We start from the raw sequence: 13,766 nt of genomic DNA on the forward strand, positions 1-13,766 counted from the left end.
AAAAACAACAATTAATCTGGTACTGCTAGAGGCTTGATAACCCATAAAATTGGCGCCGTTTATGGTGAAAGGCATTTAGTATCACACTTTTAATCTAAAGCTTTCTTAACCCTTTCAGTATAAAATTTCAACCACTGATTCTAAAAATTTTAAAATATGTATACCGGCTAATTTTGTATCGTTCATTTCAAAAATCACATCAACAAATATGTAGAGCTTTGGGCTTTGCCGTCACTCAGTGTCCTTTATAATGGTCAGTAATACCTAGGTGTTTAAAACGAAAGTGATGTCAACTATTTTTATTTTTTGCTTTCATGAAATATATTTGAAAACTGTGAATAACACTTTGCCACAAAAGAAAACTCTCAGAACACACGAAAGAATCGATATACTCACTAAACTATGGGCCAAATATAGTAAAGCTGCGTTTTTAGTTTTTCACTCTGACGTCAGTATTTTTTTCAAAAGACTTTGAAATTTTAAAGATATGATTAATTAAAAAAATTAGTGCAATGTAGAATAACCATATGGGTACCAAATGAAAGAGAAAATTCTGCTGAATTTCAAAACAATAAAGTTGTTTGGTTTACAAGGATAAATAGGTATTGAAAATGCGCTTTTAATAAATTTTATCTTTTCAAGTTAATAAAGTTTGCAGGACGAAATTGGATGATGTGGTCGTATGTACATATATTAGTCCTCAAACAATAACTTTTTCAAAAATAAATATTGCAAATTTTCAAGGATTTTAAGGAAACATTTTTTAAAGGACATTTTCTGTACCCTTATGCATCAAAAAATTTATTCTCTTATAATTCTACAGAATTTTTTCTTATATTTGATACCCTTATCTTTATACTTCATTGCCCTGAATTTTTTAAAAAAAATTTTGAAATAATCATATTTTTTTAATTCCAAAGTCCTTTAAAAAAAAGTCCTGACGACAGAGAGAAACTAAGTACGTGACTCAAACAAGTGACCAAGTGTTGACTTAAATATTCGTAATGTTTTTAGAGCTAATTTTTTTGTTTTTCTATAAAAAAAATACTACATAATAAATATAAAATTTATACAAAATTTAGGAAAATTCCACAAATTTTCATAAAAATTTCAACTTTTTAATCTGATTATGTAGAAAACTTTTGGGTATGCAATTTTAGTCTAACGATCCCGCTAAAAAATCCCATTGATTTCCGAGAATTTTTTTTTTGTGACGGATTTTTGAACTTTTTCCATATAAGCATGAGTTTTTTATGAAACAAAACTTAAAAAAATCAACGCCATTTTTTGTAGATTACACTTGTTATATAAAAAAAAAACGCAAAAGTAGTCTTCAAAAAACAATTATCAAAAATCAGCGCGATTTTTTAGCTGGTTGCAACTTGCACTTCATTAGACTAAGATTGTATGGGCTAGTAAATTGCATACCCAAAAATGTTGTAAAGATTCAGATCAAAAAGTTGAAATTTTGTTGAATTTTTCTAAATTTTGTATAAACTTTGAAACTGTGATTTATATAGTTTTTACTACCGGGTAAATAATAACAGGTGGTCGAACCTCAAAAATCAAAGTAAATCTACATATATCATATCCAAGAACCTACATTGCACAAGAAGCACAAAAGCAGCAGTAGTCGACTTCAGTTTGAAATACTAAGTCTATTCCAGGGGCTGCACGATTTGCAGGATTTTACAAGACGTCGTTCTCGGTCGCCACCTTTCATAAAGTTTATTAATGGCGAAAACAGATTTTCTTGTAAATCCTGCAAATCGTGAAATACCTGGAACAGGGCTATTATGTTGGGTTGAATTCAAGCAGTTGTCATTTAGCGAAATGCTAGGAAACGAAACACATGCAAAGTGACACCTTTTAAATAATGGTTTAAATTTACTTAATACTTACCATAATTATACCAATTTACAAAAATATTTATTAAATGTATAAAACAGTAAAACAGTAAACAGAAATCGGTATAAACTGAAAAAATCAGTAGATTTTGTGTACTGATTTCGGGTTCTCTTTACAGAAATATATCGTTATTAGTAATCTTGGTATTATTACTTCCACAGCAGCCGTTCAAAGTTAAAAAAAGGTTATTTTTGAGCTTTTTTGGAAACTATTGAAATTTATCGACGTTTTACTATTGAATAAATAATTTTTTGTCCGATACATGAAATTTTAGTTCACAATAATGTTATAACAAACAAGTCAAGCTAAAGATTGTCTAAATCGAACGAAAAATGTTGAAGTTATAACGTATTTTGTAAAATGATGCATATTCAGCTTCTGACATTCAAATTTTCCTTTTATACACCTACACAGAAATAAATTATGAAGCACGGCTGGGGTTGAATCCATATCCACGGAATGTTACCAAAATGTTAAAAAACACAAAAAAAGTCTATTTTGTGTAAACTTACATGCTGAATCAAAGTAAACGTTGTACGGGGGAACAGAAATATCTCCAGTCGGTAAAATGCGTTACTGCTTGAGCGACATTGAACTTCCGCTATATTTTCCTGCCCCGTTAGGTAGTTGACAAACGTTATCGGATTTCGTTTCGTACTTTTGTTGGACAGTTGTTCCTTTTGTGTTCTCTCGTATTTTAGAATGACGTTTTTGCTCTAAGGAAAAAGCAAAAAATGTGCCATCACTCACCGGGTAAGTTTTGCTTTATTTGTGGATTGTGCATATTCAAACAAAGTGCTCGGAAAAAAATAACCACAAACATTTTAACTGCTTATGAACAATATTTTGGAATTCAAGCCATGAAACCGGGTAAACATTGGACTCCAAACTCTTTATGTGCCACATGTTTTGTACGATTGAATGCGCTTAGCAAAGGCAAAAAGAAGTATTTATCTTTCGGAAAGCCGTGCGAATGGAGAAACCCGATTGATCATGTGACGGATTGCTACTTCTGCCTAACCAAAATCCAAGGAGGAAAGAATTCAAAGCTGTTTCTCCCAATGTATCATCAGTGACAGCAACTGCACCACATTCTTCTGTGTACCCAAAACGCGAACCACCAGCACTGAAAGAACAAGAAATTAGTTCGCAAGGGACTGTATTTTCGGATTCAAATCCCAGCGTTTATTCAGGATCAGCGAGTCAAAAATCGAACCTGATGAATCAATTGGCCCTTAATGATCTGTGTCGTGATTTGAACTTATGAAAAGAAAAATTTGAATTACTCGCATCACGCTTACAAGAACGTGGGTATTTGGAATCAGAGACAAAAGTAACTTACTTCAGAAATCGGAGCAAACAATTCGAACAATATTTCTCAAAACCAGTTAACAATGTTAACGCGTTGTTTGCCGCATTTTGAGAAAATCATAACTCGGACCAATGGCGTCTATTTATTGATGGTAGGAAATATAGTGTGAAAGCTGTTTTACTTCATAAAAGTAATAGGAAACCTTCCATTCCCATTGGCCACTCCACAAACGTGAAAGAAACATACGAGACAATGAAAGAGTTACTCAAACTGATTCACTACAGTTCTTAATACTGGAAGATATGTTGTGACTTGAAGGTCGTCGCTATACTCACTGGTCTACAGGGTGGCTATACGAAATACAGCTGTTTCTTGTGTCTCTGGGATAGCAGATCAGATGAAAAGCATTTTACTCAACGCGAGTGGTAAAAGCGTAATGATCAGGGAACGGATTTTTAGGACCTAAAAACCTATAAAAAAGGCAAAATAAAATAACGAAATAGGCTGGAAAAGGCAAAATAAAATAGCGAAAAGGGCAGGAAAAGGCACTAGGTGTTGCTAAAAAGGCAAAACAAAATAGCGGAAAAGGCAGGAAAAGGCACTAGGTATTGCAAAAAAAAGCTAAATAAGGCACTAAAAAGACAGAAAATACGAAGAACAATCAAAAAACACATTTATTTTAGAAATGTTTATATTACAAGTGAAAAGAGAAAAACTATGAACCAGTTTCATTATATGAAAATTTTGTACTTTGAATCTTTGACTATTTTATCCTTTCGGGTTTCTAACTCATAAAACTTTAATCTGTATAGTTGTAGTAACATTGAACCACAAGATGCATTTTGAAGTTTTCTGGCATTGTCATTCGATTTTCGCGAAGAAAAGCCTTGAATATATTAAATGTGTGCTCGACGTAAGTTGATACAAGCGGCGCCCAATTTAAATATGGAACGTTTGAAACGTTCATATTATCAGGAATAAGGGCGTTTTCCTCGCCCTTTATAATTTTATCCACATCCCTTATTGTCTCCAAGCCTTCGTTAGCTGAGAAAACGGCTTTGAATTTTTCCAACACCAATTTGGCAGAGGTCCCTGCGCTTCTATAAGCCGCATGGGCAATGTGTATATTTTTTAATCTAAAAAAAAATTTNGAAACCTTCCATTCCCATTGGCCACTCCACAAACGTGAAAGAAACATACGAGACAATGAAAGAGTTACTCAAACTGATTCACTACAGTTCTTAATACTGGAAGATATGTTGTGACTTGAAGGTCGTCGCTATACTCACTGGTCTACAGGGTGGCTATACGAAATACAGCTGTTTCTTGTGTCTCTGGGATAGCAGATCAGATGAAAAGCATTTTACTCAACGCGAGTGGTAAAAGCGTAATGATCAGGGAACGGATTTTTAGGACCTAAAAACCTATAAAAAAGGCAAAATAAAATAACGAAATAGGCTGGAAAAGGCAAAATAAAATAGCGAAAAGGGCAGGAAAAGGCACTAGGTGTTGCTAAAAAGGCAAAACAAAATAGCGGAAAAGGCAGGAAAAGGCACTAGGTATTGCAAAAAAAAGCTAAATAAGGCACTAAAAAGACAGAAAATACGAAGAACAATCAAAAAACACATTTATTTTAGAAATGTTTATATTACAAGTGAAAAGAGAAAAACTATGAACCAGTTTCATTATATGAAAATTTTGTACTTTGAATCTTTGACTATTTTATCCTTTCGGGTTTCTAACTCATAAAACTTTAATCTGTATAGTTGTAGTAACATTGAACCACAAGATGCATTTTGAAGTTTTCTGGCATTGTCATTCGATTTTCGCGAAGAAAAGCCTTGAATATATTAAATGTGTGCTCGACGTAAGTTGATACAAGCGGCGCCCAATTTAAATATGGAACGTTTGAAACGTTCATATTATCAGGAATAAGGGCGTTTTCCTCGCCCTTTATAATTTTATCCACATCCCTTATTGTCTCCAAGCCTTCGTTAGCTGAGAAAACGGCTTTGAATTTTTCCAACACCAATTTGGCAGAGGTCCCTGCGCTTCTATAAGCCGCATGGGCAATGTGTATATTTTTTAATCTAAAAAAAAATTTTAAATGCTGTAATCACTTTTTAAAGGTAGAAAAGGCAAAAAAAGGCAAATATCTTAAAAAAGGCAAAAAAAGGCAAATATGTTAAAAAAGGCAACATCAAATGTGTATATATGGAATCAGGGAAAGCTAAATCGTGGACATTCTTAATCGAATATACTCTATCTCTTTAGCAGAAAAAAAGGCTATTTCCATAAAATCCGTTCCTTGGTAATGATCATGTCGTAGGAAAGAGCAACGTTCTTAAAACAGCACTAGTTGAAAAAAACAGCGTTATTTTTCCACCATTGCGCCCGAGTTTTAGGCTAATGAAAAACTTTTTCAAAGCTTTAGCAAAAAATCCGGAAAATAAAGCCTTGAAATATTTGAGGACGGTGTTTCCTAAACTGTCGACAGAAAAAATCAAAGCAGGTATNGAACGGATTTTTAGGACCTAAAAACCTATAAAAAAGGCAAAATAAAATAACGAAATAGGCTGGAAAAGGCAAAATAAAATAGCGAAAAGGGCAGGAAAAGGCACTAGGTGTTGCTAAAAAGGCAAAACAAAATAGCGGAAAAGGCAGGAAAAGGCACTAGGTATTGCAAAAAAAAGCTAAATAAGGCACTAAAAAGACAGAAAATACGAAGAACAATCAAAAAACACATTTATTTTAGAAATGTTTATATTACAAGTGAAAAGAGAAAAACTATGAACCAGTTTCATTATATGAAAATTTTGTACTTTGAATCTTTGACTATTTTATCCTTTCGGGTTTCTAACTCATAAAACTTTAATCTGTATAGTTGTAGTAACATTGAACCACAAGATGCATTTTGAAGTTTTCTGGCATTGTCATTCGATTTTCGCGAAGAAAAGCCTTGAATATATTAAATGTGTGCTCGACGTAAGTTGATACAAGCGGCGCCCAATTTAAATATGGAACGTTTGAAACGTTCATATTATCAGGAATAAGGGCGTTTTCCTCGCCCTTTATAATTTTATCCACATCCCTTATTGTCTCCAAGCCTTCGTTAGCTGAGAAAACGGCTTTGAATTTTTCCAACACCAATTTGGCAGAGGTCCCTGCGCTTCTATAAGCCGCATGGGCAATGTGTATATTTTTTAATCTAAAAAAAAATTTTAAATGCTGTAATCACTTTTTAAAGGTAGAAAAGGCAAAAAAAGGCAAATATCTTAAAAAAGGCAAAAAAAGGCAAATATGTTAAAAAAGGCAACATCAAATGTGTATATATGGAATCAGGGAAAGCTAAATCGTGGACATTCTTAATCGAATATACTCTATCTCTTTAGCAGAAAAAAAGGCTATTTCCATAAAATCCGTTCCTTGGTAATGATCATGTCGTAGGAAAGAGCAACGTTCTTAAAACAGCACTAGTTGAAAAAAACAGCGTTATTTTTCCACCATTGCGCCCGAGTTTTAGGCTAATGAAAAACTTTTTCAAAGCTTTAGCAAAAAATCCGGAAAATAAAGCCTTGAAATATTTGAGGACGGTGTTTCCTAAACTGTCGACAGAAAAAATCAAAGCAGGTATATTTGTCGGGCCACAAATCAGAAAATTGTTTGATGATGCAAAATTTGAACGACGCTTGAACAAATCTGAAGTAAAAGCTTGGACTGCCTTTGAACAAGTTGTTCACGGTTTTTTGGGGAACCACAGAAGCAAAAACAACCGTAAATTGATTGACAATTTGATGAAAAACTTCAATGCCATTGGTGAGTGTGAAATATTTTTAGATTAAATGTAAGTTTGTGAAAATCCATGCAATTTTCTTTTTGTGACTTATAAGCCTAAATATCTTCAACGGTTATACCTTGCATGGATTAAAATAATTATTTTAAGAAAAAATTTTTAGTAATTTACAAAATATTTTATTTATTACAGGTGCTCGAATTTCTCTGAAAATGCACCTGCTCAATAGTCATTTGGACTTTTTTCCACCGAATTTGGGAGCTGAGAGCGACGAACAAGGCGAAAGATTTCACCAGGGCATTGCAACAATCGAAAAGCGGTATGAAGGTTTCTGGGATCAGGCCATGATGGGCGACTATTGTTGGATGCAACTTCGAGAAGACAGAATGGAACACGACGAAACGAAGAAGTTTGAGAGAAAAATCATATTTTCGACCTGAACTAACTTCTACATTTCTTCTTCGATCGCAGCAATATTTAGCTTAAATTGTATGTGACAGAATTGTCTTCAAATTGTTATCATATATATCTGCATTAAAAATTTTTATCTTATGAAAAAAAACAATAAACCTCATTCATTTCCAAAAAGGCTCAAAAAATGACAATTTTTTATATTTGAACAGCTGCTGTGGAAGTAATAACCACTAGATTACCAATAATGACATATTGCTGTAAAGAAGAGGTCTGTACCTTTCTAAAAATGTATATCATTGCTCCATAACATTAACTTCCTCGGAGATTTCGGTGAAAAACTGGAATGAGACCCGAAAAACAGGTTTTTTGCAAAAATCGCAAAAACGCTTCTTGAGAAAAATAAATGAGTGTCATTTTCGTTTTCAGCGACCCCAAATTAAGCTAGAAAGCACTTTTTTATCGAGGTACTTTTTTCGTGTAAACTAGTGTTATGAATCACACAGTTCGGGTTGGGTTAAAAATGTTAGTACTTCACTATATGAGATATCTTGGAATGGGTTGAAAATACAGTACATTTCAAGATTGAAATTTATTCATGGCTTAAAAGAGGGAAATTCGCCTTTTTCAGGATTGACACCCTTGACCTAACCACCCTGTGTTTGACTTTCTTGAAATAGTATATGTAATTCTTGTGTTTCAAAATTTTTCTAGACAATTGTAAAAGTTTCAGCAATCAAAACAAATACGATGCTTTTAATATAGTTTTCGTGTTTTGTAAATTTTTTGCTTCAAAGGGATACTTTTAAGGCGCGTTTTCACTATGTCATATTTTGACGCCAAAAATTTATGGACATATTTTGACACAACTTAATCTCCTTTATCCATGTCCATTCCGAGGATACTATGAGCTAAAACCAGACATATAGCCGATTTAGCAACGCATGAGCAGAACTAAAGACCTATACTGATTTAAATCAATCGATATACCGCTTTTTAGTCCCATTTTACACACACATACACACCGTCACCTCTTCCCCATCCCCCATTCGATCTCTCACTAAACGGAACGTGTCCGGCTTTATTGAGCCTCTGACCTGGCAACCCTGTCTCTAACAGGCACGGGCAGAAAGTAGGCAGTCATTCACATGCATAACAATTATGTGTATTGGATGCACTGTTGTCGCTGTCATTCCAATTGTAGTTTTTCTCTCTGACTGACGGCTCTATTTTGTGTCAGTGACAAATTCTTGTCACAGTGTTTTTTGCGGAAAAATATGTGAAAAAGTTTAAATTTGTCAGTAAAAAATTTTTGTCAACGATACAGAATTGGGCTTACTACGGAGGGGGCTTTCAATAAATTACTTCACATTTCTTGTAAAAATAAAAAATTAAGCTATGAATTTATCTCTGCATATAGATAGTAGGAGATCAGACAAGGGCACGACCTTCACCCATTTCTTTAATGGATGAAATCTACTTTGGATGAAATTTAACGTGTTAATCAACGTCGGAAATATTTCGCGACTAGGCTGGCTGAAAAAATCTTGGCCAGGATATTTTTAATTGATTATTAAAAAATATTATTATTGTTTTAATTTTGCGCTCATTTATTTAATAAAGTTACATATATACCAATAGAAAGCATAAAGCCTATATAATGTGTTAAACAGATGACTGACTAGTATTACCTACCTCAGGGGCGGCGAACCTTTATACATAAACGTGCCATTATTTCCAAAGAATTATTCAATGTAACCATGACGTGCCATCAGTCATGACTTATCACCATTCTTAGGGACATTGGTTGACAAATAAATCGTGAAAAAATTTAAAAAAAAAAACGAATTAAGCGTCTCTTAAATGTCTCTGTGTACCTTGTGTGCAAACGCCAGCTTCTGCAGACACTAGGGATGTTAATTTTTTCGCTTTTTACGATCCCGGGATTTTCGGGATGTAGTTATCACAATCCTACTTTTTACTATTTAAAGAGGCGTTTTTGTTTTTTTTCTCTGACGTCAGGATTTATTTTAAAGGACGTTGTAATTACAAAGATATGATTAATTCTAAAAAATTATTTAAAAAATTCAGTGCAATGTAGAATAAAAATCTGGGTACCAAATTAAAAACGAAATTTCTTCAGAAATTAAAATAATTAAAATTTTTTGGATTCACAAGGACGAATACGTAATTTTTTAAGTCGATAAAGTTAGAAGGATGAAATTCCAGGATGTTGTAGAGTTTATACCAGTCCTTAACATAAAATTTTTTCAAAAACAAATATTGCGAAATTTCTAGATTAAATTTTAAAAGGACATTTCCAATACTTACCAGTCCTTATGCACCGAAAAATTTAGTCTCTCTTTAATGTGATACCCATACTTTTTCTCTAAGCACATTTCACTGAATTTTTTAAATAATTTTTGAATTACTGACGTCAGAGTGAAAAACTAAAAACGCGATTTTACTTAATTTGGCCCATGGTTTCCCGAATATATTGATTTTTGTGTGTAATAATTTACACACGGTGTTATAGTATGTATAATGAGCTAGACATTTATAAAAAATATTATTTATTAAAGAAATATATCCAATACTGGTCAAGAAAAGGAGTTTCTATTACTGCCATCAGTGCAAAACCGCAAAAAGGCCGGGATCCCGGGATTCTAGAATAACAGATTCCCGGGATAACAGAAATCCCACACTGTATGTATCTATTATACATAAAATCTTTTCGTATGAAAAACACATCAATGTACATAGATATGCAACATACATAGGATTTATATATATTAGGGCTGGTCAGTTTTACTATGCGCGTTTAGCATAAGAGGATTCTAATTGTAATTCTAAGCAACTTTGCGAAGAAACCATGGTTCTAAAATCAATTAGGAGTTTGTCATATTGCGAAAATAGGTTTAGAAGAAAGTGTGGACATTTTTACTGTTGTGCCCTCAGGTGGAAGTTTTCAGAAAAAGAGAAGTGCACAAATTGATTCCTCATACCAGAAAACCCCTACAGCATGTTTTTGTACAAAATTCAAGCAATTCTTTACGACACTACAGCAAAGTGCTAAGAAACCTATTTTCGCAATTTGGCAAAGTTCAAATTGATTTTAGAGCCATGGTTTCTTCGGCAAAGTTGCTTAGAATTACACGTACATACAAATTAACCCTCCTTAATACACCTACATATTTTATTTATTTTTGAATTTCTAAAGAAAAAAATAATTTACACAAACAGCCTTTTCATTCGCTTTCGCGTTTAAATTGATCAATTGGCTGACATTTCATTGGCTAATCTTAGTTTTAATCAGCCTGCTCGTGCGTTTAAACCATGTCTAACCACATCTGTGCACTGAAAAACTGGCCCTAAGTCGCACAATTAGGTTGTTTGCTAAGTAAATTAGATTTGACTACACATATTTAATGCCTTTTTAACCGACTTCCAAAAAAGGAGGAGGTTATCAGTTCGTCGGAATATTTTTTTTTTTTTTTTTTTATGTGTGTTACCGCATAACTTTGGACCACGTCAACCGATTTCGATAATCATCGGAAAGGTAGTGTCTCAGAGGTGGTCCCATACTAATCTGGTTGAGATCCGATCAGTGGATCATGAGATATATATATATATTTTTTTTATGTGGGAGTTGAAGTCTGTTTTTTTTTGCTAAAAATTACATTATCAAAGAATACAACCACTCAAAATACTTTTCAGAATCTAGAAACTCAAAACATTTGAAAAAAGAATTAATGGTTGGAAAGCTTTCTAATGTTTTCAAAATACACAACTTCTCGAGTTCCCCACACGTTTTTCTTACTTCTATCATTTTATTTTTCCTAAATTACTTCTGTATAACTCAAAAGCGTTCACGGTCGTGAAAAGGGGGAAATCACGTACGCCGTCCCCATAAATATTATAGTAATACTATTAGGCTAAAATAGTGTGCGAAACATTCATGGGAAAGATGTATGGAATTTAAAGTTTAGTTACGCGAAGAATCTCGTCCGTCAGCATCCATCTCCAATCAAACTCGAGCATATTGCACAATATGAGCAATAAGACTTCTTCCTAAGAAATCTTAAGGGCTGACTATAATGTGAATAAGCTGCCGTAACTGACTGTCAGAAAATGAACGAAAAGTCTGTCAAATGCATAAGCATCGTAGTGTACTTTTAAGCGCTCGTTATACTTGCAATGTGCTGCAGCGCATAACATGAGTACTGCCACATATCGAATCTGTTTAATGAGCTTTGCATACAAACGATTATCCTACGCAGCGCATGACAGGGCATGGCAGCTAAGTCTGGGGAATTTTGATTTTTCGCTATGTGACATTTTCAAAAAGAGATGCCACTCTCATTGCTCTCACTAGTCTCTTCCAATACCCATCAGATTTACAGGAATTACTGAGAAGTCGTTCTTGTACATACATTGGGGCGTATTTATATTCGAAACAAAGTCAATTATAAAGTTAGTTGCCGCCATTTCATTGAAAATTATGACAAAAATCAGCATCTAACTTTAGTGTCGACTTCATTTAAGCTATGAATAAGCATTCTTCAGTTATGTTTTCCTAACTAAATTGATAACACTGAACAGCTGATTCTGGGATATTATACGCTCTATGCCGAGTATAATTACACCACTGCTTAACATGCGCTGCTTCTCTATGCCCTGCACTTGCAATGTAACCAGCGCTTTAGGTGGCTATATTTTACTTATATGTGTTCAAAGTTGCCAAATTTTTTTATTTCTTACCCAAAATCACCAGAAAAAGTTATCAAATTCAAAAAAAAATTACCAAAATTATTTTAAACTAAACTAAAATTTCGAAGCACTTTAAAATCTACATTGTCCAGTTATGATCAAAGAACGTAGATAACCAGAAGGGACAACGCGAAAGTGAGTAACAGGGGCGTGCCTTCTCTTTTCATCCAATTAAAAAACGCACTAGAGCAAAAGAGAAAGCACGCCACTGTTAATCACTTTCGTTACAATTATAACGAGTTGTTTTGTTATCTACTTTCTTTGTTATGACCAATATACACACATACATACAACAATATACACACATAGATATAACAATAGCCACTATGAATCAGTTTGTTGTAGATCACACAATTATAGTAACCTAGGAACGCCGAAAAACTGTTATCCTTGCGAAACTTTCAGGATTACCTGGTATTTCTGTAAAAGCAAACGCTTACGGCCCACTTTCTAATGTGGAATCAGAACTTGTTTTTACCTATGTTGCATGTAGGACTAAAGTGACCAACCGTACTTCTGTTTTCTGTTCTGATATTTTGTACTTCACAATTCCGACAATTGTCGGATCGCTATCGCACTTTTTGACGCATGATATAAATACTTTTGCGTCAAAAAGTACGACAGCGATTCGAAAATTGTCGCTAACTGGTTACAGAATCTCCAACGTGACTGTCTTTCAAGAGCTCAATATGCTTATTGCAAGAAAAGGTCGGTGAATACCTCACTGCACACATTGGTAAAGTGGTCAGTGGAAGCCTTCACGCATGAAGATTATGCAGTAGGGGCCTTCTTCGATATCGATGGGGCTTTCAACAATGTCACTCCAGAGGCAATAGTCAAGTTTATTCATAATCTGGGGGTTGAAACCAACCTAATACGCTTACTTCGTGACAGAACTGTCGCGGCGGAGTGGGGGAGCGTCTGCACTCAGTGCATGCACTCAGTGCAGAGTCAATGGGAGCAATCCACAAGGTGATGTTCTCTCTCCCCTGCTCTGGATTGCGGTTGTAAACGACCTTCTAGAGGAACTGGAAAAAGTGGGCTGTCAGGTGATCACCTATGTAGATGATGCGGAACTTTTGGTTAAGGGACGATTTCTATACACCCGTTTTGATCTGGCTTAAGGTTACCTGAACCAGGTATCTAGGTGGGCGATCAACGGTGGCTGTCGTTGAAGCCTAGCATTGAGGATAGGGCAGCAAAGGTGCCGATTGCCTTGTACTGCTGTAGGGGAGCTATCGGTAAGAGGTGGGGTCTCTCGCCCAAACTAATTAATTAGCTCTAGGAAACCAGATTTAAGCCTATATTGTTTAAAGGGGCCCTTATTTGATGGAACTCACTAGAGAAGGCTACACTTGTAAAACAGGAATTAGCGGATATTGCAGACAGAATTGTCGCAGCACGCACTGCTATTAGGCTAAGGGAAACCGGGTCCTTTTGTGACATAAAAAAGAAAATAAGACGTTTTTTTGCTGCAGCAAGTGTTTTTATTGGGCACTTTAAAACACGTTACCTCTCAAGGGCTAGTGATGGTGGTTCTGACAGGCCATTGTGCGATTGGTATTCATGCGG

General features: G+C 34.6%; 1 protein-coding gene and 1 long non-coding RNA gene across 2 annotated transcripts in view; one reads left to right on the forward strand and one right to left on the reverse strand.

Moving 5' to 3' along the window:
- Positions 1-9,575, reverse strand: part of LOC108358000 (uncharacterized) — a 14,119-nt gene extending 4,544 nt beyond the window's left edge. Inside the window, exon 1 of the long non-coding RNA XR_001846688.1 lies at positions 9,543-9,575. This is a non-coding gene — a long non-coding RNA (uncharacterized LOC108358000). The remainder of the gene's footprint in view (positions 1-9,542) is intronic.
- Positions 4,402-7,666, forward strand: LOC108357999 (uncharacterized). Its single transcript, XM_017609107.1, has 4 exons — positions 4,402-4,599; positions 5,649-5,732; positions 6,851-7,036; positions 7,206-7,666. Exons 1-4 carry the CDS (start codon positions 4,572-4,574, stop codon positions 7,451-7,453), a joined length of 546 nt encoding a protein of 181 aa, XP_017464596.1. The 5' UTR covers positions 4,402-4,571; the 3' UTR covers positions 7,454-7,666.
- Positions 9,576-13,766: the final 4,191 nt, after the last annotated feature.

Source organism: Rhagoletis zephyria, unplaced genomic scaffold, assembly GCF_001687245.7.
Source record: "Rhagoletis zephyria isolate East Lansing unplaced genomic scaffold, Rhagoletis_zephyria_1.1 Rzeph_scaffold_00190, whole genome shotgun sequence".
Classification (NCBI taxonomy): domain Eukaryota; kingdom Metazoa; phylum Arthropoda; class Insecta; order Diptera; family Tephritidae; genus Rhagoletis; species Rhagoletis zephyria.

Excerpts from the sequence above, each read along its gene's own strand:
- LOC108357999 (XM_017609107.1), top strand. The coding sequence starts at position 4,572 with ATGAAAAGCATTTTACTCAACGCGAGTG. Across the intron at positions 4,600-5,648 it reads CATTTTACTCAACGCGAGTG|CTTTAGCAAAAAATCCGGAA; the intron begins GTAAAAGCGTAA and ends ACTTTTTCAAAG. Across the intron at positions 7,037-7,205 it reads GAAAAACTTCAATGCCATTG|GTGCTCGAATTTCTCTGAAA; the intron begins GTGAGTGTGAAA and ends TATTTATTACAG.